Source organism: Berghia stephanieae, chromosome 5 (assembly GCF_034508935.2).
Source record: "Berghia stephanieae isolate SIO BIC M18660-M18661 chromosome 5, UCSD_Bste_1.3, whole genome shotgun sequence".
Classification (NCBI taxonomy): Eukaryota; Metazoa; Mollusca; class Gastropoda; order Nudibranchia; family Aeolidiidae; genus Berghia; species Berghia stephanieae.
Window position 1 is genome coordinate 76,724,147 of NC_088364.1, and position 20,758 is coordinate 76,744,904.

The 20,758-nt window shown below is 35.7% G+C and overlaps 1 protein-coding gene across 6 annotated transcripts in view; it reads left to right on the plus strand.

Annotated features, from left to right (window-relative positions):
* Positions 1-20,758, plus strand: part of LOC144973632 (transmembrane protein 94-like) — a 59,079-nt gene that overhangs the window by 8,672 nt on the left and 29,649 nt on the right. For all 6 annotated transcript variants that reach the window (XM_078916301.1, XM_078916304.1, XM_078916305.1 and 3 more), the window contains 14 exons: positions 21-107; positions 1,484-1,597; positions 2,149-2,322; positions 3,167-3,431; positions 4,045-4,100; positions 5,194-5,259; positions 5,790-5,911; positions 6,955-7,048; positions 7,731-7,839; positions 8,419-8,521; positions 9,158-9,322; positions 10,120-10,297; positions 16,390-16,473; positions 19,265-19,531. In XM_078916301.1, coding sequence (XP_078772427.1) covers positions 21-107; positions 1,484-1,597; positions 2,149-2,322; positions 3,167-3,431; positions 4,045-4,100; positions 5,194-5,259; positions 5,790-5,911; positions 6,955-7,048; positions 7,731-7,839; positions 8,419-8,521; positions 9,158-9,322; positions 10,120-10,297; positions 16,390-16,473; positions 19,265-19,531 — 1,884 coding nt within the window. The remainder of the gene's footprint in view (positions 1-20; positions 108-1,483; positions 1,598-2,148; positions 2,323-3,166; positions 3,432-4,044; positions 4,101-5,193; positions 5,260-5,789; positions 5,912-6,954; positions 7,049-7,730; positions 7,840-8,418; positions 8,522-9,157; positions 9,323-10,119; positions 10,298-16,389; positions 16,474-19,264; positions 19,532-20,758) is intronic.

Sequence of the window (20,758 nt, forward strand, 5' to 3'; positions counted from 1 at the left end):
CAATATCTCACCCCTTTTAGGTTGCCTTTCTGGTCATCAATCTAGTGAGATACTTCCAGATTGATCCAGAAGGTTCTCACTGGACGGAGATGTTGCTTCTGCTGCAGGTAAAAAAAAAACCCAACAAAAACACTTGAGCTTTTACATAATGCAATATCCACTAAACATGCTCAAAGCGCTTTACAAGGGATACCTGGACAACAGCAATACTTAACATGTAGAACGGGACATTACGCCTGTTGGGCGATATTACAATTTTTTTCGGACAGAGACAATGCTGTAAATGGCCAGGTACCCATTTTACACCTGAGTACAGTGAGAGAATGTTAGTAAACTGCCTTTTCCAAGGCTTCAACTATGCTCTGAGTGAGGCTCGAACCCGGGACCTTTCGATCCGAAAGCAAGTGTCATACCACAAGACTACATAGCCGTAGGGGTATTTTAGACTAGATCTATAGTTTTTTAAATCTATTGCGCATAAAAGAATAATATAAATTTTAAACATATCATTTAAGTTTGTCTTTGTTTATGACAATAAATAAAATGAGAAAATTGAACTGAAAACCTTTCCATTTTCCTACCTTCACCGTAGAATATCTTGCTTCAGATTGAAGTATCAAATTTAAAGTTTCTGTAACTAATAATTTGAGTTTAACTTTAACAAATCGTTAAATTTTGAAATGAACATTTTCCAGATCATTAAATTTTGAAATGAACATTTTGCAGATCATTAAATTTTGAAATGAACATTTTGCAGATCAATGATTGTATCTGTGATTAATTTAAAAACATTGGATTTCTATAGGCACCATTTTGGCCTTATTAGTCTAATCTATGTAGCATTGGAAGCAGTAATAGAAAGTTCTTGTGGTATATATATAGACCGAAGGGCTAGAGCTCAGGTGGTCGCTGGTTCGGATAAGTAAGTAAGTAAGTGGTATATATATATATATAAGATATTTGAAGTGGTAGTAGTCTATTTCTAGAGTATTGGAATTTATCTTGCTATGAATACTTTCAAGACAAATTCACCTATAACAAGTTTTTATTAAAGAGTCATTAAATTATGTGAGTTTAGAGATTATGATTAAAAGGGGCAGCATGGCTTAGCGGTTCGGTCTTTGCTTCCTACCCAAAAGGTAACGAGTTCGATCACCCGCCGCTGCGTTGTGTGGCCTTGAGCAAGTAACCTAGCCCTAGCTCACTTTGCGGCGCTGCACTGCGGCTGACGCCTGGGTTATTCCAGTCTTCCCTTGGAATAGACCCTAAAGACAAATTTCCCCTTGGGGATGAATAAAGGGAATTTTATTTATTTATTTTATTTTTATAATGTAAAGATAATTACAAAAAATAATTTACTTTTGCCTCATTTATTCAATATTTTATTAGAAACAGCAATAGAACATCTTAACTTAACAAATTCTCACCTGATCCACCATCCTTCCCCCATCCTCATCCTCATCCCCCTTTTTATTTTGGTTAGATTCAAGGTGTGTTCCCGCTGGTAGCCCTTGTGTTTCCCCTGATGTGGATCTCAGTCAACTCGTACGGCCAGGCTCATGTCTACGAAGTTTGCCAGATCTACAGATCTCTCAATGTAAGTTGTGCTTGTCAGTTTACAGTAAGAGTTACTGACGAAAATACTTGTTGCCATTATTGCCTTTGACCCAATAGGTGCCACAATAACAGACGTCAAAGTGATACTAGGCAGCTAGAAGCTGTGGACTGTAAAAAGTAATAAACAAAAATGAATAAAACAGCTTCAAAAAAGAATAAAATACCAAACACGGGACGTTTCAGGCTCAAAATCCTTCTTCAGCCAACAACAAAAAACAATAAAGACATAGATATATTACTAAATTCCAGATACATGACAGAGATAACTCTGTCTTCTATCTGGAATTTAGTAATATATTTTTTACATCAGGTGTAAAATGAGTACCTAGCCATTAACAGCATTGTCTCTGTCCGGAGAAAAATTGTAATATCGCCTGACAGGCGTCATGTCTCGTTCTACATGTTAAATGTTGCTGTTGGTCAGGGACCCCTTGTAAAGCGCTTTGAGCACATTTAGTGGATATTGGGCTATATAAAAGCTCAATTTTATATGCGCAAAAAGAATCTTATTTTGAAATTTGAAATCCCCAGTGTATTCCAGAAAGTATCTCCAGTATCGGCAGCTGCAGTGACATCTCTGTGGAGGATGCGACGGCTTCCACTCTGTGCATCCAGGTGTTGAAGAAGGCATTGACCACCATGATCAGTGTAGAACCTTCCCCTTGTCCTCGATTTGAGATGTTGCACACTCTGGGTAGTGTCACGGTAAGTGGATGTGTAGAAAACGGTAGGGACTGCCTGAAGCCAGTGATCGTGAAAATACTAACGAAAGAGTGAAAATGGAGAGGCTTCGTATGGGAACAAAACAGACAATGGATGTTTCGGGTACAAACCCTTCGTCAGCACAACATTACACAAATTAACATTTGTTTTCCACGTTAACTTGTGTAATGTTGTCCTGACGAAGGGTTTGTACCCGAAACGTCCATTGTCTGTTTTGTTCCCATACGAAGCCTCTCCATTTTCACTCTTTCGTTGGTGAGTGGATATGTGATAATGGGATGAATTTAGGATGAGTCTTCTCTGAATTGAATTTTGAATTTTAAAAAATCTGGCTGAAATAGAAAAAAGAAATTTTGCTAGTTTTTGGCAGAATGTGGAGTTTGTGGTTAAATTTACTGGGGAATCCAACTCCATCATGAATACAATGTTTTGTTGTTGAGTGGTATGACACTCGGTTTGTGACCCCTAGGTCCTGAGTTTGAATGGTAATTCAAAGTTGTGTCCTTGGAAAAGACTCTTTACTCACATTCACTATCATCATACTTAGGTGTAAAATGGGTACCTATCTTGTAGCAGCTTTGTCTCTGTTGAAAAAAAAGTTAATTACCTTAACAGGTTTCATGTCTGTTCTTACGTGTTCAGTGTAGTTGTTGGCTTGGTACTCCTTGTAAAATGCTTTGAACACTTTAAAGGGATTTTATTCTGTATAAAAGCTCACAATTTTTCCTTCTAATTTAAATATAATTCTCAAGGTTTCAAAGATTTTGTTGTTTCACATTTTCTCAAGCTTAGAATGTTTCAACAAACTCTTTTTATTTGTTCTCAGGCATTTTGTTGCATTGATAAGAAGGGCATCCTATCCTGGCCCAATGCTTCAGCAGAAAAGATTTTCTTCTTTTCATCTAATGACAAATATCGCTCGGAGAGAGAAAAGGAAGTAGGAGACGGGGTGCCCGAGAAAAAGGAAGAGGAAGATGAGAAGGATGCAGAAGATATTAAACGGGCCAAGAAAGCAGAGCGAGGAGGTGGAGAGGTGAAGGCAGGGAAAAGAGGGCACCATCAGCCAAGAAAGAGGTCCAAGTCTAAAATGGGTATGGGGATGATGAGTTTCTTCATACTCTACTTTCATATAGTAACATTGAGTTTATTATGAGTTTGAATTAGTAACTATGGACCTATAGAGTTAGAATCATGTCTTATCTAATTTTGTACTTTCTATCCAAGATTAGGTCAGCTATTGTTACGAATTGGGAAAAGCTTGGTTTTGATAATAATAATAATAAATAGTGATTATAATAATGACGATGACGATGACAATGATGAAGATAATAATTATAATGTTATTATTAATAATAATGATATTATTATTATTATTATTATTATTATTATTATTATTATTATTATTATTATTATTATTATTATTATTATTATTATTATTATTATTATTATTATTATTGTCATAATGATAATAAAACTAAAACTTGAGTTTTTATATCACACAATATCCACTAAACGTGCTCAAAATGATGTACAAATATTATAATTATAATTTTAATAATAATAATAATCGAAATTATTTCTGTTGGTATTAGCACCTGTTAATCCTCAGATGAGAATTTTATGAATTTTAAATCCATTTTGAAGATGGTATTATTATGATCCCATAAAAATTAAAAAGGGCACCCCTTAATTCTTCTGCCACAGACAGACACCAAGGAAGCAAAATTGAAGTTTTGGATTTGACACAGGAATCGGGAAAGGTAGGTCTTCATTTGGAATTTATGTACGGTCAAATGTTGGCATGGATAGTGTAGGAAAAGTGCGTGGAGCAGGCACTTATGTTGATAACAACAAGAGATGAAATGAGTAAGAAAGTGCCAGAAGACAACAGAGAATAAAAATTTCGCGGGGGTGATGGGGGTTTGAACCCACGACCTTACTAGTATGACAACTCTGCCTCGCCGGGAAGAGCGTGCCTCAACTGTATGAGCTATCCACGATTGTGAAAAAAATCTCGACTGCCTCCAGGATTGATCACAGTCCCTTTGCGAGTGAAGCGAACACTCTACCAGCTGAGGTTTCAGGACCCCCATCCTTCCAATCCGTTGGATCAAACTCTCAGATTTAAAGAATGTTTAAAAAAAACAACAAAACAAAAAATAACAAAAGCAAGAAAAACAAATATTAGAAAAGGCAACCAAATACTCTCTGAGGACAATGGCATCTGCTACTTCATACATAAAGAGAAAGAGAGGACAAAGAGAGAGAGAGAGAGAGGGGGGGGGGGGGGGTGAGAGAAAGGACAAGATTCTTACCCTTAGAAAGGAAGAGGGAGGAAATTTGATGTGCAAATCTCATTATCTCATTTAATGTAACTTTACAATAACAAAATTGCATGTTATTTATATAATATGAAGATATTACTATTTCTGACATAAACGTGAAAGAACGGAGAGAGATAGAGATAGATAGATAGATAAATAAAGAGAGAGAAAAAAGGAGAGAGAGAGAGTGAGGAGGACCACAGGCTTTCCCTCTCATAGCTTGTTACAGGAAATAATATAATATGGATTATGATGAAGATGGTGATGGTGTTATAGGGGAATGGTGAAAGTGAAGGATTGTAACGAAAATATTAGGAAGGTTGTTGTGATGATGATGTTGTTGATGCCATTGTTGTTATTGAGGCCGTATTTTTTTTTAAATTTTTTTTTTCGACGACTATGATGTTACTAGTGTGCATCTGTGTGAGTGTGTCTATGTCAATATTGTATTGTTATAAATGTGTAACCAAATGACAAATTGCCACTTTTTTGAGGACAATAAAGATTTATTATTAAATCTTTTCCTCAGGATTCCTTCGGGATAGAATTTGACGACCCAAAATGGAAGGATCATCTGAGTGCATTGAAACCTCTTGTGAGTTGTGGCTTATTCTTTTTCTTATAATGGGCCAACCAGCTCGTTTAAACGTCCTGTTATTGGCTTTAAAATATTCTGCCTGGCTCTCTTAAAACATATTTTTCTGTTGGCGGCCATTAAAAATTACTATACACTATATATATATATTCTGAGGCCAGTGGACCAAATTAATCCTTAAGATGATGTGATATGAGAAAATATTTTACCTCTGCGATTATTTGTTAGTAACATCACTGTTGTTTAAATATAATCTGAACGGAATGAAAACGCCCTATTTTGACCCATCTTTTATTTTATATCTCAACCAATAACATGCTTGAATTGCATTAAGAACGCAATAATTAATTTTTTGATATCAGTTCCAAAGCAGTGTTGAACAAGCATGTTAAATAGATATAATTTATATATTTTTGAACTGAGAAGACTGTGCGACTGTGAAGATTTAAATTGCAATTCAAATGCTTCTGTTGTTGTTTGTTTCTTTGTTCCCTGTTCCCATTTGACCTTATTTTATTTTTCCACGTCAGGGTTTGGCTTCACTACTCAACACATGTAATGAAGACACATCTGAATGGTACACACAGTTTACAGACCATGTGTCATGTGCTGCCAGGGAAAATGAGGAGACAGTCGCTGTTGTCAACAGAAGGTGGGTTTTGAGAGGAAGTAAATATCTATCTAAGTGTGTGTATGTGTATGTTTGCGCTTATGTATTTTAAAAATTAGTTTCAAGGGGTATTGATTGAATATATTATGTATTTGATGACTAGTTAACCCACTACAACCAGGGTTAGGTTTCACAATAACTTGTCATTATATCGTACCCTTTCACCAAGAAATCAGTATCAGCAATCGCTGCTTCTGCTGTCCTGTTGAAAAAGCTTATGCATTATAACAATGCTGATGGTTTTCCTCGGATCCGCGGAAATCTGCAATTTTTGAGTCAGAGGAGGAATTTCCTCTTTTTTAAAAAGTTATATTTCCCTCATTCAAATGTACTGACAATGAGAGATTTGATGTGTGGTGGAACAAATAGGTGCAGTTTCCCATTCTCTAGAAGTTAGCTAGAGTATCAATGATAGTTTATCATCTCAATTGCTCTAAAAATGTGTGCGTGTGTGTGTGTGTGTGGGGGGGGGGGGGGGGTGTGAATGCTGTAAAAATAAAGGGTTCTTAAAGGCAATCATTCGAAATTTTCTTCCCTTTTCAGTTTTTGGCACCATCAGCACTGTTATAATTGATATGTAATTGGGGAAATAGAAATTTGAGAGAAATTCAGTCTCCTTAATAAAGAGAAAACTGGTTTAACACTCCGTATGTAGGTTTCAATTTTACTGTTAACAGGTGATTAGCAATTAAACAAAGCAACATTTAAACCAGCATAGCATTGTTGCAACTGCTTTCTAAGTGATAATCTTGAAATTTGTTGTGTTATAACCAGATAAATAATGCAAAATATTGTGTCAATACATTCAGTCTTTTCATTTTAGGATTAAGAATAGAAATGTTGGGTGAATTAATCCATTATAGGGACATTATAACTCTTTCTTGTTTTTATGAATGGGCTTTCAAACAAATTTGTTTGACTTACATTCTTGTTGAACTTAAGAGAATTAATCCTATGAAAGTTTTTTACAGTCATGGATAAATGTCCCCCACCCCCTCTCTTTTTTTTTCTTTCTCTTTCCTTAGGTGTATGTGTCATTTGTCTAGAGAGATGGGATTCACCAGTGACGCCATCAAGGTTTTTAACCACGAGGCAACTTTTGGCGTCTACAGACAAGTTGTAAGTCAAAGTTTGATGTCCCATTATTATGCATAGGCAATAACTGTATTGTGTGAAATAGATGTGAGATAGAAATATATGCTTTATTGTGCAATTTTTGTGTCATAAAAATACATGTTGGGCACACTTAGTGTTGAATTTAAAAAATAAAAAAATAATGCAAATAATTATTAGAAAGATTGTATGTATTTATTTGATCTATATTCCTGTTTTAAAATATTTTAAAAAAATGTTGTTAATGAGATCAAACACAATGGTTTTGGATACCTAATTTATTTTTTTTTTTGGTATGCTCCAGTCCAGAAAATTATAGAGCAAGTGGTCTTTTGGAGGCTTTGGTTGGAAAAACAACATTAATTTTGTAAAATAACAGGGTTCTAATATTAACAAAATACCCCCCGATTTCCACGTGTAATCTGTCTTCAGCAAACAAAAAATATAGTGAAAAAGAAGGTATTGCTTTATTGACATCACCGGGGTTTTTTTTTTATAATCTGAATGGAATGAAAACTCCTGATTGTCACCCAACTTTTATTTTTTATCTCAACCAACATCATACTTGAATTGTTATAAGAACGCAATTTTTTTTTTTCAAAGTTATCACAATTGAAAAATTATCTAATCAATCTTAATGGCTTTTTATTTATTTATTTATTTATTTTATAAAATATTTAAATTTCAGCCTGTTGAGGAATCAGAGAAAGAGAAAATAAACAGAGCAAGATCATTCATTCAGCACAAGATTCCAATGCCCAACCAGGTGTCCGTCCTCATCAAAGACAAGTTATCAGGTTAGTTTTAAGATTTGTTTCAAGCCCCGGTTTTAGGCTTTTTGACAAATTCCTGATCATTCCAATCCATTTGTAAAGTAGAGTTAGAGTTTTGGGAGATGAAATTTGAGAGAGTGAGAGAGAAAGAGAGAGAGAGAGAGAGAGAGAGAGAGAGAGAGGAGAGAGAGAGAGAGAGAGAGAAGAGAAGAGAGAAGAGAGAGAGAGAGAGAGAGAGAGAGAAGAGGAGAGAGAGAGAGAGAGAAGAGAGAGAGAGAAGAGAGAGAAGAGAGAGAGAGAGAAAGAGAGAGAGAAGAGAGAGAAGAGAGAGAAAGAGAGAGAGAGAGAGAGAGAGAGGAGAGGAGAGGAGGGGGGGGGGGGGGGGGGACAATACTCTGTAATCAACAAAATTAGTTTTAAAATGGGTTATGAATCCTATAGCTGGCATGAGTCAACTGCAGTGTCTGATTAAAAGCTCTTCTGTAACTCTCATTAAGTCAGACATGCAATGAAATTTTAACAATAAGATGTATGTATAAATGATTTAATATTATTGTAAGCTAGTCTCCGCCCATGAATAGTTTTGTTATTAACCGTCGTCAGGCATGTGTCAGTTGTTGACCCAGGGCACAGGAGACTTGGTGTTGGATTGTTGTTGTGACGTTTGGACTGGTACTGATTTACAGATGTTGACAGAGATTGACAGGTGAGGGAAGGGCGGTGGGGGCCATTTGTGATTTATTATCATATTTCCATATTAGTTTATATAAGATTAAGACACAGAAGAGGTCAGTTCTGGTCTGTCATAAAAAAACTATATAGCTATAACCTTTGATTAGAAAACTGAAATATTTATATGTGAAATGAAACATTTGTAAATTGTCAAAGCCTTGGCATATTGTGAAAATCAACTCATTTACTGGAATATTTTTATGTACAAAAACAAATTCTCGTAAAAGTTTTTGATTTCAGGACATGACATTTGAAAAATGGAGATAAAGATAAAGGGAGTAAATCTGACTCATGAATGAACAACACAAAACAAACGACGTTTCGGCTTTTGGCCTTTTTCACTTAAACACAAAATAAATATATATTTTACTCCCTTTATCTTTATCTCCATTTTATTGACTCATTTAGGCACCTCTATTTATCAATTTAAAAAATGGTATGCTTTTAATAATTCTAACTTATTCAGGTTGAGAAACTTTTTGCCGAAGAAATATGTGAATTAGCCCAATTGTTTTCTAAGCATTTATGGAAAATTGTAACTTGGAATTGTTAAGAAATTTTGTTCAACTGTTTCAGTAAAATTGACCTTTTTATCTCTCGTCTCCTCCAGAAAAAAGGTTCTAGACTTTTACCACCGTAACTCGATGATAGCCTACTGTACTGCCTTTGCCTACAAACCCATCATCCGGGCAACACCCGATTGGTCCAGTGACATGTACACTGAATTGATGGAAAGTCCTACCACTACCAAGCAATCACATGGGGAGGATATGGGGTTAGAACATGAACTTTGACCTAAATGAATAGGATATGGATCATTAATAAAAAGATGGCTTGATGATGTTGACTATCAATGATACGGATATTTTAATGTTTACATTAAGGCATTCATGATAAAATACTAAAAATAAAGTAGTAGTCCTTTAGAGCTATAAGACCAATGGAGCCGGAGTTTATCTGTTTCATAAGCGATTGCTCACTGCCCTTTGGACAGGATGCCAGTCCATTTAAAAGTATTTTCCACAAAGTGTTCCAGGTCCAACTACCCAATCACTACTGGGTGAACAAGGAAACTTTGTGCAAAATTTTTTTTTTAAGGTCAAACTGTCAATGTGTTGAATGGCTTGCTTGGACCTTGTTTTGGTCATGTTGGGAGTCAAAAGACTGTACCATGTGCGGCTATGTGGTCTAGTGGTATGACACTCGCTTTCGGATCGGAAGGTCCTGGGTTCGAGCCTCACTTTGCGCATAGTTGAGTCCTTGGAAAAGGCTCTTTACTCACATTCTCTCACCGTACTCAGGTGTAAAATGAGTACCTGGCCGTTGACAGCGTTGTCTCTGTCCGAAAAAATAGTAATATTGCCTAACAGGCATTATGTCCCGTCTTACATGTTGCATGTTGCTGTTGGCCAGGGACCCCTTGTAAAGCACTTTGAGCACGTTTAGTGGATATTGCGCTATATAAAAGCTCATTAAAAAAATTTTTTTACCATTACACCACAATAAGACACTTGTTCAGCTTTTAATCCCTATATTTATAATTTGTCTCCGTCAATCTCAATCGTATGTCAGGGTGTTCTTTGACCACGAGGTAGTGGACATCAGTGATGGTCGACACAGGAGTCACAGCGTTGACTCGTTGATAGAGCCAAGCCCCACAGGGTCCATGGAGAATTTGGCTGTAGGTCAGATGTTACAGTCGCATCAGACATTCATTGGGATGGTCTCCCTTCAGTACCAGGCTAGGCAGGTATGCTTGCGATATTACGCTCTTGGAAAGAATAATATCAAAACAAATAGTTTTTAACATAGTTTCTATATCATTTCTGTCAAATTTAAAGTAAGTTATTCAAACAAAAATTAACATTGCCAAACCTCTTTTGACCTGCAGGGGCAGCGTGGCTCAGCGGTACGGTCTTTGCTTCGTACCCGAAAGGTACCGGGTTCGATCGCCCGCCGCTGTGCTGTGTGGCCTTGAGCAAGCCAACTCGCCTTAGCTCGATTTGCGGTGCTGCACTGCGGCTGATGCCTGGGTTATTCCAGTCTTCCCTTGGAATAGACCCTAGAATTTATTTGATTAATTTTTTTATTTTATTAAAGATGAAAGGTTTATCGTGGACGTATTGTGTATAGCATTTTATGTAAGTTAATGAATCTGGTTTTAAAAATAAATTCCTTATATTTATCATTTAGGGAAGTTTTTCTTCATTATCGAGATAAGACTGAAATAATCTAGGCATCAGCTCCATCCAATGTAAGACTGAAATAATCTAGGCATCAGTTCCATCCAATGTAAGACTGAAATAATCTAGGCATCAGCTCCATCCAGTGTAAGACTGAAATAATCTAGCCATCAGCTCCATCCATTGTAAGACTGAAATAATCTAGGCATCAGCTCCATCCAATGTAAGACTGAAATAATATAGGCATCAGCTCCATCCAATGTAAGACTAAAATAATCTAGGCATCAGCTCCATCCAATGTAAGACTGAAATAATCTAGGCATCAGCTCCATCCAATGTAAGACTGAAATAATCTAGGCATCAGCTCCATCCAATGTAAGACTGAAATAATCTAGGCATCAGCTCCATCCAATGTAAGACTGAAATAATCTAGGCATCAGCTCCATCCAATGTAAGACTGAAATAATCTAGGCATCAGCTCCATCCAATGTAAGACTGAAATAATCTAGGCATCAGCTCCATCCAATGTAAGACTGAAATAATCTAGGCATCAGCTCCATCCAATGTAAGACTGAAATAATCTAGGCATCAGCTCCATCCAATGTAAGACTGAAATAATCTAGGCATCAGCGCCATCCAATGTAAGACTGAAATAATCTAGGCATCAGCTCCATCCAATGTAAGACTGAAATAATCTAGGCATCAGCTCCATCCAATGTAAGACTGAAATAATCTAGGCATCAGCTCCATCCAATGTAAGACTGAAATAATCTAGGCATCAGCTCCATCCAATGTAAGACTGAAATAATCTAGGCATCAGCTCCATCCAATGTAAGACTAAAATAATCTAGACATCAGCTCCATCCAATGTAAGACTGAAATAATCTAGGCATCAGCTCCATCCAATGTAAGACTGAAATAATCTAGGCATCAGCTCCATCCAATGTAAGACTGAAATAATCTAGGCATCAGCTCCATCCAATGTAAGACTAAAATAATCTAGGCATCAGCTCCATCCAATGTAAGACTGAATTAATCTAGGCATCAGCTCCATCCAGTGTAAGACTGAAATAATCTAGCCATCAGCTCCATCCATTGTAAGACTGAAATAATCTAGGCATCAGCTCCATCCAATGTAAGACTGAAATAATCTAGGCATCAGCTCCATCCAATGTAAGACTAAAATAATCTAGGCATCAGCTCCATCCAATGTAAGACTGAAATAATCTAGGCATCAGCTCCATCCAATGTAAGACTGAAATAATCTAGGCATCAGCTCCATCCAATGTAAGACTGAAATAATCTAGGCATCAGCTCCATCCAATGTAAGACTGAAATAATCTAGGCATCAGCTCCATCCAATGTAAGACTGAAATAATCTAGGCATCAGCTCCATCCAATGTAAGACTGAAATAATCTAGGCATCAGCTCCATCCAATGTAAGACTGAAATAATCTAGGCATCAGCTCCATCCAATGTAAGACTGAAATAATCTAGGCATCAGCTCCATCCAATGTAAGACTGAAATAATCTAGGCATCAGCTCCATCCAATGTAAGACTGAAATAATCTAGGCATCAGCTCCATCCAATGTAAGACTAAAATAATCTAGGCATCAGCTCCATCCAATGTAAGACTGAAATAATCTAGGCATCAGCTCCATCCAATGTAAGACTGAAATAATCTAGGCATCAGCTCCATCCAATGTAAGACTGAAATAATCTAGGCATCAGCTCCATCCAATGTAAGACTGAAATAATCTAGGCATCAGCTCCATCCAATGTAAGACTGAAATAATCTAGGCATCAGCTCCATCCAATGTAAGACTGAAATAATCTAGGCATCAGCTCCATCCAATGTAAGACTGAAATAATCTAGGCATCAGCTCCATCCAATGTAAGACTGAAATAATCTAGGCATCAGCGCCATCCAATGTAAGACTGAAATAATCTAGGCATCAGCTCCATCCAATGTAAGACTGAAATAATCTAGGCATCAGCTCCATCCAATGTAAGACTGAAATAATCTAGGCATCAGCTCCATCCAATGTAAGACTGAAATAATCTAGGCATCAGCTCCATCCAATGTAAGACTGAAATAATCTAGGCATCAGCTCCATCCAATGTAAGACTAAAATAATCTAGACATCAGCTCCATCCAATGTAAGACTGAAATAATCTAGGCATCAGCTCCATCCAATGTAAGACTGAAATAATCTAGGCATCAGCTCCATCCAATGTAAGACTGAAATAATCTAGGCATCAGCTCCATCCAATGTAAGACTAAAATAATCTAGGCATCAGCTCCATCCAATGTAAGACTGAAATAATCTAAGCATCAGCTCCATCCAATGTAAGACTGAAATAATCTAGGCATCAGCTCCATCCAATGTAAGACTAAAATAATCTAGGCATCAGCTCCATCCAATGTAAGACTGAAATAATCTAGGCATCAGCTCCATCCAATGTAAGACTGAAATAATCTAGGCATCAGCTCCATCCAATGTAAGACTGAAATAATCTAGGCATCAGCTCCATCCAATGTAAGACTGAAATAATCTAGGCATCAGCTCCATCCAATGTAAGACTGAAATAATCTAGGCATCAGCGCCATCCAATGTAAGACTGAAATAATCTAGGCATCAGCTCCATCCAATGTAAGACTGAAATAATCTAGGCATCAGCTCCATCCAATGTAAGACTGAAATAATCTAGGCATCAGCTCCATCCAATGTAAGACTGAAATAATCTAGGCATCAGCTCCATCCAATGTAAGACTAAAATAATCTAGACATCAGCTCCATCCAATGTAAGACTGAAATAATCTAGGCATCAGTCCATCCAATGTAATAGACTGAAATAAATCTAGATCACTCATCAATGATAGACTGAAATAATCTACATAAAGCTCATCCAATGTAAGACAAAATAATCTAGGCATCAGCTCAATCCAATTTAAGATCTGAAATAATTCTCAGCATCAGTCCATCCAATGTAAGACTGAATAATCTAGGCATCCACTCCATCCAATGTAAGACTAAAATAATCTAGGCATCAGCCTCCAATGTATGAATGAAATAATCTAGGCATCAGCTCCATCCAATTAAGACTGAAAATCAGGCATCAGCTCCATCCATGTAAGACTGAAATAATCTAGGCATCAGCTCCATCCAATGTAAGACTGGAATAATCTAGGCATCAGCTCCATCCAAGTAAGACTGAAAATATCTAGGCATCAGCGCATCCATGTAAGACTGAAAATAATCAGGCATCAGCTCCATCCAATGTAAGACTGAAATTATCTAGGCATCAGCTCCATCCCATGTAAGACTGAAATATTAGGCATCAGCTCATCCAATCTAAGACTGAAATAAATCTAGTATCAGCTCCATCCAATTAAGACTGAATTAATCTAGGCATTAGCCCCATCCAGTGTAAACTAAAATAATCTAGGCATCTGACCCCATCAATGTAAGACTGAAATAATCTAGGATCAGCTCCACCCAATGTAAGACTGAATAATCTAGGCATCAGCTCCACCAATGTAAGATGAATAATCTAGGATCAGCTCATCCATGTAAGACTGAAATAATGAGGCATCAGCTCCATCCAATGAAAGACTGAAATAATCTTGGCATCAGCTCATCCAATTAAGATTTGAAATAATTCTAGCATCACGCCAACCAATGTAAGACTGAAATAACTTAGCTCAGCTCCATCCAATTTAGACTGAAATAAGCTAGCATCTGCTCACCAATGTAAGACTGGAAATAATCTAGGCATCAGCTCCATCAATGTAGCTGAAATAATCTAGGCATCAGCTCCGTATCCAATGTAAGACTGAAATAATATCTGGATCAGCTTCCTTTCATGTAAGACTAAAGTAATCTAGACATCAGCTCCATCCAATGTAAGACTGAAATAATCTAGGCATCACTCCATCAATGTAAGACTGGAATAATCTAGGCATCAGCTCCATCCATGTAAGACTGAAATAATCTAGGCATCAGCTCCATCCAATGTAAGACTGAAATAATCTAGGCATCAGCTCCATCCAATGTAAGACTGAAATAATCTAAGCATCAGCTCCATCCAATGTAAGACTGAAATAATCTAGGCATCAGCTCCATCCAATGTAAGACTAAATAATCTAGGCATCAGCTCCATCCAATGTAAGACTGAAATAATCTAGGCATCAGCTCCATCCAATGTAAGACTGAAATAATCTAGGCATCAGCTCCATCCAATGTAAGACTGAAATAATCTAGGCATCAGCTCCATCCAATGTAAGACTGAAATAATCTAGGCATCAGCTCCATCCAATGTAAGACTGAAATAATCTAGGCATCAGCGCCATCCAATGTAAGACTGAAATAATCTAGGCATCAGCTCCATCCAATGTAATACTGAAATAATCTAGGCATCAGCTCCATCCCATGTAAGACTGAAATAATCTAGGCATCAGCTCCATCCAATGTAAGACTGAAATAATCTAGGCATCAGCTCCATCCAATGTAAGACTGAAATAATCTAGGCATCAGCTCCATCCATTGTAAGACTAAAATAATCTAGGCATCAGCTCCATCCAATGCAGCTGCGTAAAGTGACAGGGATTAAGTTGCTCATTCAAAATGTAATGAGTTAGGGACAACATTAAAACAAAATAAATCTAATCTCTCCATTTGGAGTCATTCAATCTGTTACAAAAATATTTCCTTCCACTTGTTTAACCCTCTCCTTACCATCTGCAGCAAAATCGTCGCATTTGTTAAGACTCAATATACATTTTTTTTATTCAATTTATTTTGTACATCAAACAAACTTTTCGTTTAATTAATAAGAACATAGAGTTGTTTTGTAGAGTGCTTGTTTGTGTTTAAAAAGCCAAATTTTCTGATGGGTAAGCTCTGTCATTTTGGGAAAATACTGAAAAGCATCGGTAAGGAGAGAGTTAAAACACGGAGGCTATGGTAGTGGTAGGACCGATTCGATGTTATCGTCTCAAATTGAGTTTATAATATAACAATTTTTATTCTGCTTCTTTCTTTTTTTTCTTTCTTTCTTTCTTTCTTACTTTCTTTCTTTCTTTCTTTCTTTCTTTCTTTCTTACTTTCTTTTTGTTTTTTTCTTTCTTTCTTTCTTACTTTCTTTTTTTTTTCTTTCTTTCTTTCTTTCTTTCTTTCTTTCTTTCTTTCTTTCTTTCTTTCTTTCTTACTTTCTTTCCTTATTTTTTTCTTTCTTTCTTTCTTTCTTTCTTTCTTTCTTTCTTTCTTTCTTTCTTTCTTTCTTTCTTTCTTTCTTTCTTTCTTTCTTACTTTCTTTTTCTTTTTTTTTTTTATCAGAACAAAATAAAGGATGGCTTTGAATGTTTTTCAAAAAGAAGATAAATCTTCCAAGATTAATATAGCACGGACTAAAGAAGAAATTTTGCTCTTAAGGCTGCTGTTTATTCTAACATTATTTACTTATGATATAATTTGCTTTTTTCTTCATTTTACTTAAGCTGATATGTCTATTACATTTCTCAACACAGTGAGATTTGTATTTCTCTGAAGGGGGTTTACTGTATTTGGTTGTAAATATTGATAAGACGAGTACAGTATCGACGATGCTAATGCCTCGGATTCATTTTTGTGTTTATTTTCCCTTTCAATCTCACAGGAATTCATACAACTCATAGACAAACTGGAGACTGCATGTATTCGATTTGTACATTTTTCCAATGAAAATGAAGTCAGGAGTAGAGTGAGTTTCTTATTTTTTCTTCATTTCTCTTCTTCTTTTTTTCCTTTTTTCTTTCTTTCTTTCCTTTTTTTCTTTCTTTCTTTCTTTCTTTTTTTTTTTTTTTCTTTTTTTTCTTTCTTTTTTCTTCTTCTTTTTTCTTTTTTTTTTCTTTTTCTTTCTTCTTTCTTTTTTCTTTCTTCTTTCTTTCTTTTTTTTTCTTTTTTTTTTCTTTTTTTTCTTTCTTTCTTTTTCTTTTTCTTTTTTCTTTCTTCTTTATTTCTTTCCTTTTTTTTCTTTCTTTCTTCTTTCTTTCTTTTTCTTTCTTTCTTTCTTTTCTTTCTTTCTTTCTTTTCTTTCTTTTTTTTTTTTCTTTTTCTTTTTTTTTTCTTTTTTTTTTCCTTTTTTCTTTTTTTCTTTTTCTTTTTTCTTTCTTTCTTTCTTTTTTTTTTTCTTTCTTTCTTTCTTTCTTTTTTTCTTTCTTTTTTCTTTTTCTTTCTTTCTTTCTTTCTTTCTTTCTGTCTTCTTTCTTTCTTTCCTTCTTTCTTTCTTTCTTTCTTTCTTTCATTCTTTATTTCTTTCTTTCTTTCTTTTTTGCTTTCCTTTTTTCTTTCTTTCTTTCTTTCATTCTTTCTTTATTTCTTTCTTTCATTCTTTCTTTCTTTCTTTCTAACATATTATACATTTAAAAAAAAAATTCTTTTTTTCTTTTTCTTTTTTGTTTGATAAGGGTTTGTGTTCTTTTCAGGGTGTTGCAATCTTTTGATATATAGGTCATGATATGTTTTTTGTTTTTCTAGTGGTTTACTAAAAAAACAAACAAAAAAAAACAATTAAAAGTAGAAAGAGGAACAAATATTAAATGAATAAAACGTGTCCCCGTTTGAAATTGAATATTTCAATGTTTCTATCTGCTTGAGTATTTGACATTTTGAATTTTTGATTTTTCCAGTCTTTTAGAATATTATTACACTATGAAGAAAATCACATATTGATTCCGATGTGCAAGTGAGGATACCTACATATCGTTCATTCGGTCGAATTTACTTTAACAGTTTGTTGTTATGTATTTCCCCTATCTAAGAGTGTACCAGGGTTATTAAGTCATATAAAAACAAGTCTTTTTTGTTTTTAGTTTTTTTTAACTTATTTATTTATTATTTATTTATTATTTAATTATTTATTAATTTTTTTTAATTTAAAAAAAAAATGTTATTTTTTTTATTCATTATTTTTTGTGTGTTTTTTTTTTAAATTTAATTATTTATTAATTTTTTATTATTAAAAAAAATATATTAATTATTTTTTTGTGTGTTTTTTTCTGTAATTATTTATTCTTTCTTTTTTTTTTTTTTTTTAAATTTTTCATTTTTAAGGTCAATATCCTTATACCTGTTTATTGTCGTATTTGGAGATAAATCTAAACTGGCAAAGTGACGACAAACATTGGGTGTCTCCCATTCCTGAGGTTAAAAAAAAAAAAGAAAAAAAAAGTTTGTTGTTATTTGTCATTAATCAAGCCTGAGTCGCCAGTCAAATTACACCCTGTTGGACACTGCCTTGCTATTCAGTGTGTTGACGTGTGTTGTTATTTGTCATTAATCAAGCCTGAGCCAGTCAAATTACGCCCTGTCGGACACTGCCTTGCTATTCAGTGTGTTGACGTGTGTTGTTATTTGTCATTAATCAAGCCTGAGCCAGTCAAATTACACCCTGTCGGACACTGCCTTGCTATTCAGTGTGTTGACGTGTGTTGTTATTTGTCATTAATCAAGCCTGAGTCGCCAGTCTAATTACACTTGACACTGCCTTATCGTTGAGGTGTTATTTGTCATTAATCAAGCGGGCATAAATTACACCCTGTTGGACACTGCCTTGCTATTCAGTGTGTTGACGTGTGTTGTTATTTGTCATTAATCAAGCCTGAGTCGCCAGTCTAATTACACCCTGTTGGACACTGCCTTGCTATTCAGTGTGTTGACGTGTGTTGTTATTTGTCATTAATCAAGCCTGGGCCAGTCAAATTACACCCTGTCGGACACTGCCTTGCTATTCAGTGTGTTGACGTGATAAGGAGTTGAAGTCTTGAATTGACAACTCACAAATTTGGTCGAAGTGATTGAGCTGGAGATTAGGCATTTTATTTATGTTTATTTCTATAATACTATTCGGCCATCATCGGTAGATTTTAAAAAAAAAATTTCTCTCAGAGTATGGTGTTTACCTTGGATAGATACGTAATAAATGCAATCCCTTTTTTCCCCTTCCAGGTGAGCATTTTGTAAAACATGGAAATCTCATTTTCCCCTATTAAAAATCAGCTTCTCTTAAATGCTATTAACTCTTGTTAACTGTGTGGGGTTATTGATCTCCCATAGTGGGCAGGGAACTGTGTCTTCTATTCCCCTATATCTGTTTTCCAACAAGCTTTCTGTCTATGTCTTGGAATGAGATTACTTGGTTTTGCTCTGGCCATGACTGTAGTGCTTGGCTGGGAGGGAAACAGTCAAATGCATAGTTATTGTTTTGGGAGATGATATTTTTTCCTTGTGAATCATCTCTCTGTTATGTATTATTATGTTTGTTATTTTGAATGTATAATGTTAGCATTTGAGTGTATTCCTCTTAGTGGGATCTTTTGCTGGTGTATGGGTTCCCTATTTGAACCACCCCCTTTGACTTACTTTTTTTCCTCTTCCTTTTTACTGGAGCTGATATGACCTAAATGTGTTGCAAGCGCCGTAAAACCCTTAAAAACAAAAACAAAACAAAACCCTTATTAACTTTTGTTCCATTATCTTTCAACTTTGACCAGATTTTCTCTGAGAAGCTAGGTCTGGAGGCTGGTTGGAACTGTCATGTGTCCCTCATGTCCAGAAAATCTGTAGCCTCTGCGAGTTCGTCCTGCCGTAACATTCCCAGTCTGTCCAATGTCAACACAGTGGGGAACGGCGATGCTGCCCTCGACACGCGTAAAGGGAAGTCTCAAGATACTCAGGCTGCGGTGACCAATTTGAGTAGCCCTCCCAGCGTGCCACGCACTCATAGTGCTCCGAGTTTTGTCAACGTTGATGAAATTCAGGTGGGGCTTAGAGGCTTATACATTTATATTATATTAGCTAAGCAATGAAGGAAAAGCTGATATGAGCTGCCATGCATGGTGAATGAGAGAGAAATATTATACTAGAATACATTCGTTCCCAAGAGGAGTTGAATATTTTATGAGGTTTAAAAAGAATGTTCCCCAGCATTTTATGTTGTACCAGTTTTTCTTTTATCATCATCATATATTTATCTTTTGTCTGCTCCTTACTTCTTTAAAGATTAAGAAAAATAAAAAAAATAAAATTCCCTTTATTCATCCCTAAGGGGAAATTTTTCTTTGGGGTCTATTCCAAGGGAAGACTGGAATAACCCAGGCGTCAGCCGCAGTGCAGCGCCGCAAATTGAGCTAAGGCTAGGTGACTTGCTCAAGGCCACACAACGCGGCGGGTAGTCGAACTCGGCACCTTTAGGGTACGAAGCAAAGACCATACCGCTGAGCAACGCTGTCCCATTAGCTGTAGTTTGTGTAAGGTAGATGTAGGATCCAAACTATTAAATCTAAATTGAAACAAACTCAAAAAAAGTAGTTGTTCTTCCAGGAAAAAAATGGGCTGGTTGTGAAACCATCGATGAAAAACAAAATTGAAAACAAGCACAAGTGTAAAATGAAAAAGGAAAAGGATGTTTATAATATATTACGAGACAAAACTGAAAGGATCATGTAAGAGAAAATAACTGCAAAAAAAATCAACCTTCTTTAACTGGGTTTCTGAGGTTCAGTCCCCAATTGGATTCAGTAGTCTGATGTCACGCCGCCCGGCAACAGCGGCCATCTTGGTTCTAAACAAAGAAAATCATTACTTTTTATTCTTCATGCTGGCTAGAACTTTTCATATGTCTTGTGATCAGAATGTGTAAAAGTCAAAATATGATCAGATTTATAATGGTTTTTTTTTCTCCTCTGGATACACTTTTATGCTCGTCGGAGAAATATTTCATAAGGGCGTCCGCCATTGTTCCGATAGTTTAGAGCCAGTTACTAAGTTACCACGCGTCATTACGAGGGAAGTGACGTTACGACTGTTGAAGCGTATTGAGAAAGACTGATATTTTAAGGATTGTTTTTTGTTTTTTTGTTTTTTTTCTTGTATTATAATCTATTCTTTGTCATGCATGATCTAATTTAGCAACTTTATACAAAGGACTGGGTGGCCAGATTGAATTACTGTCAGACTTTCCTTCTTATAACGATTCAAACGTTTAT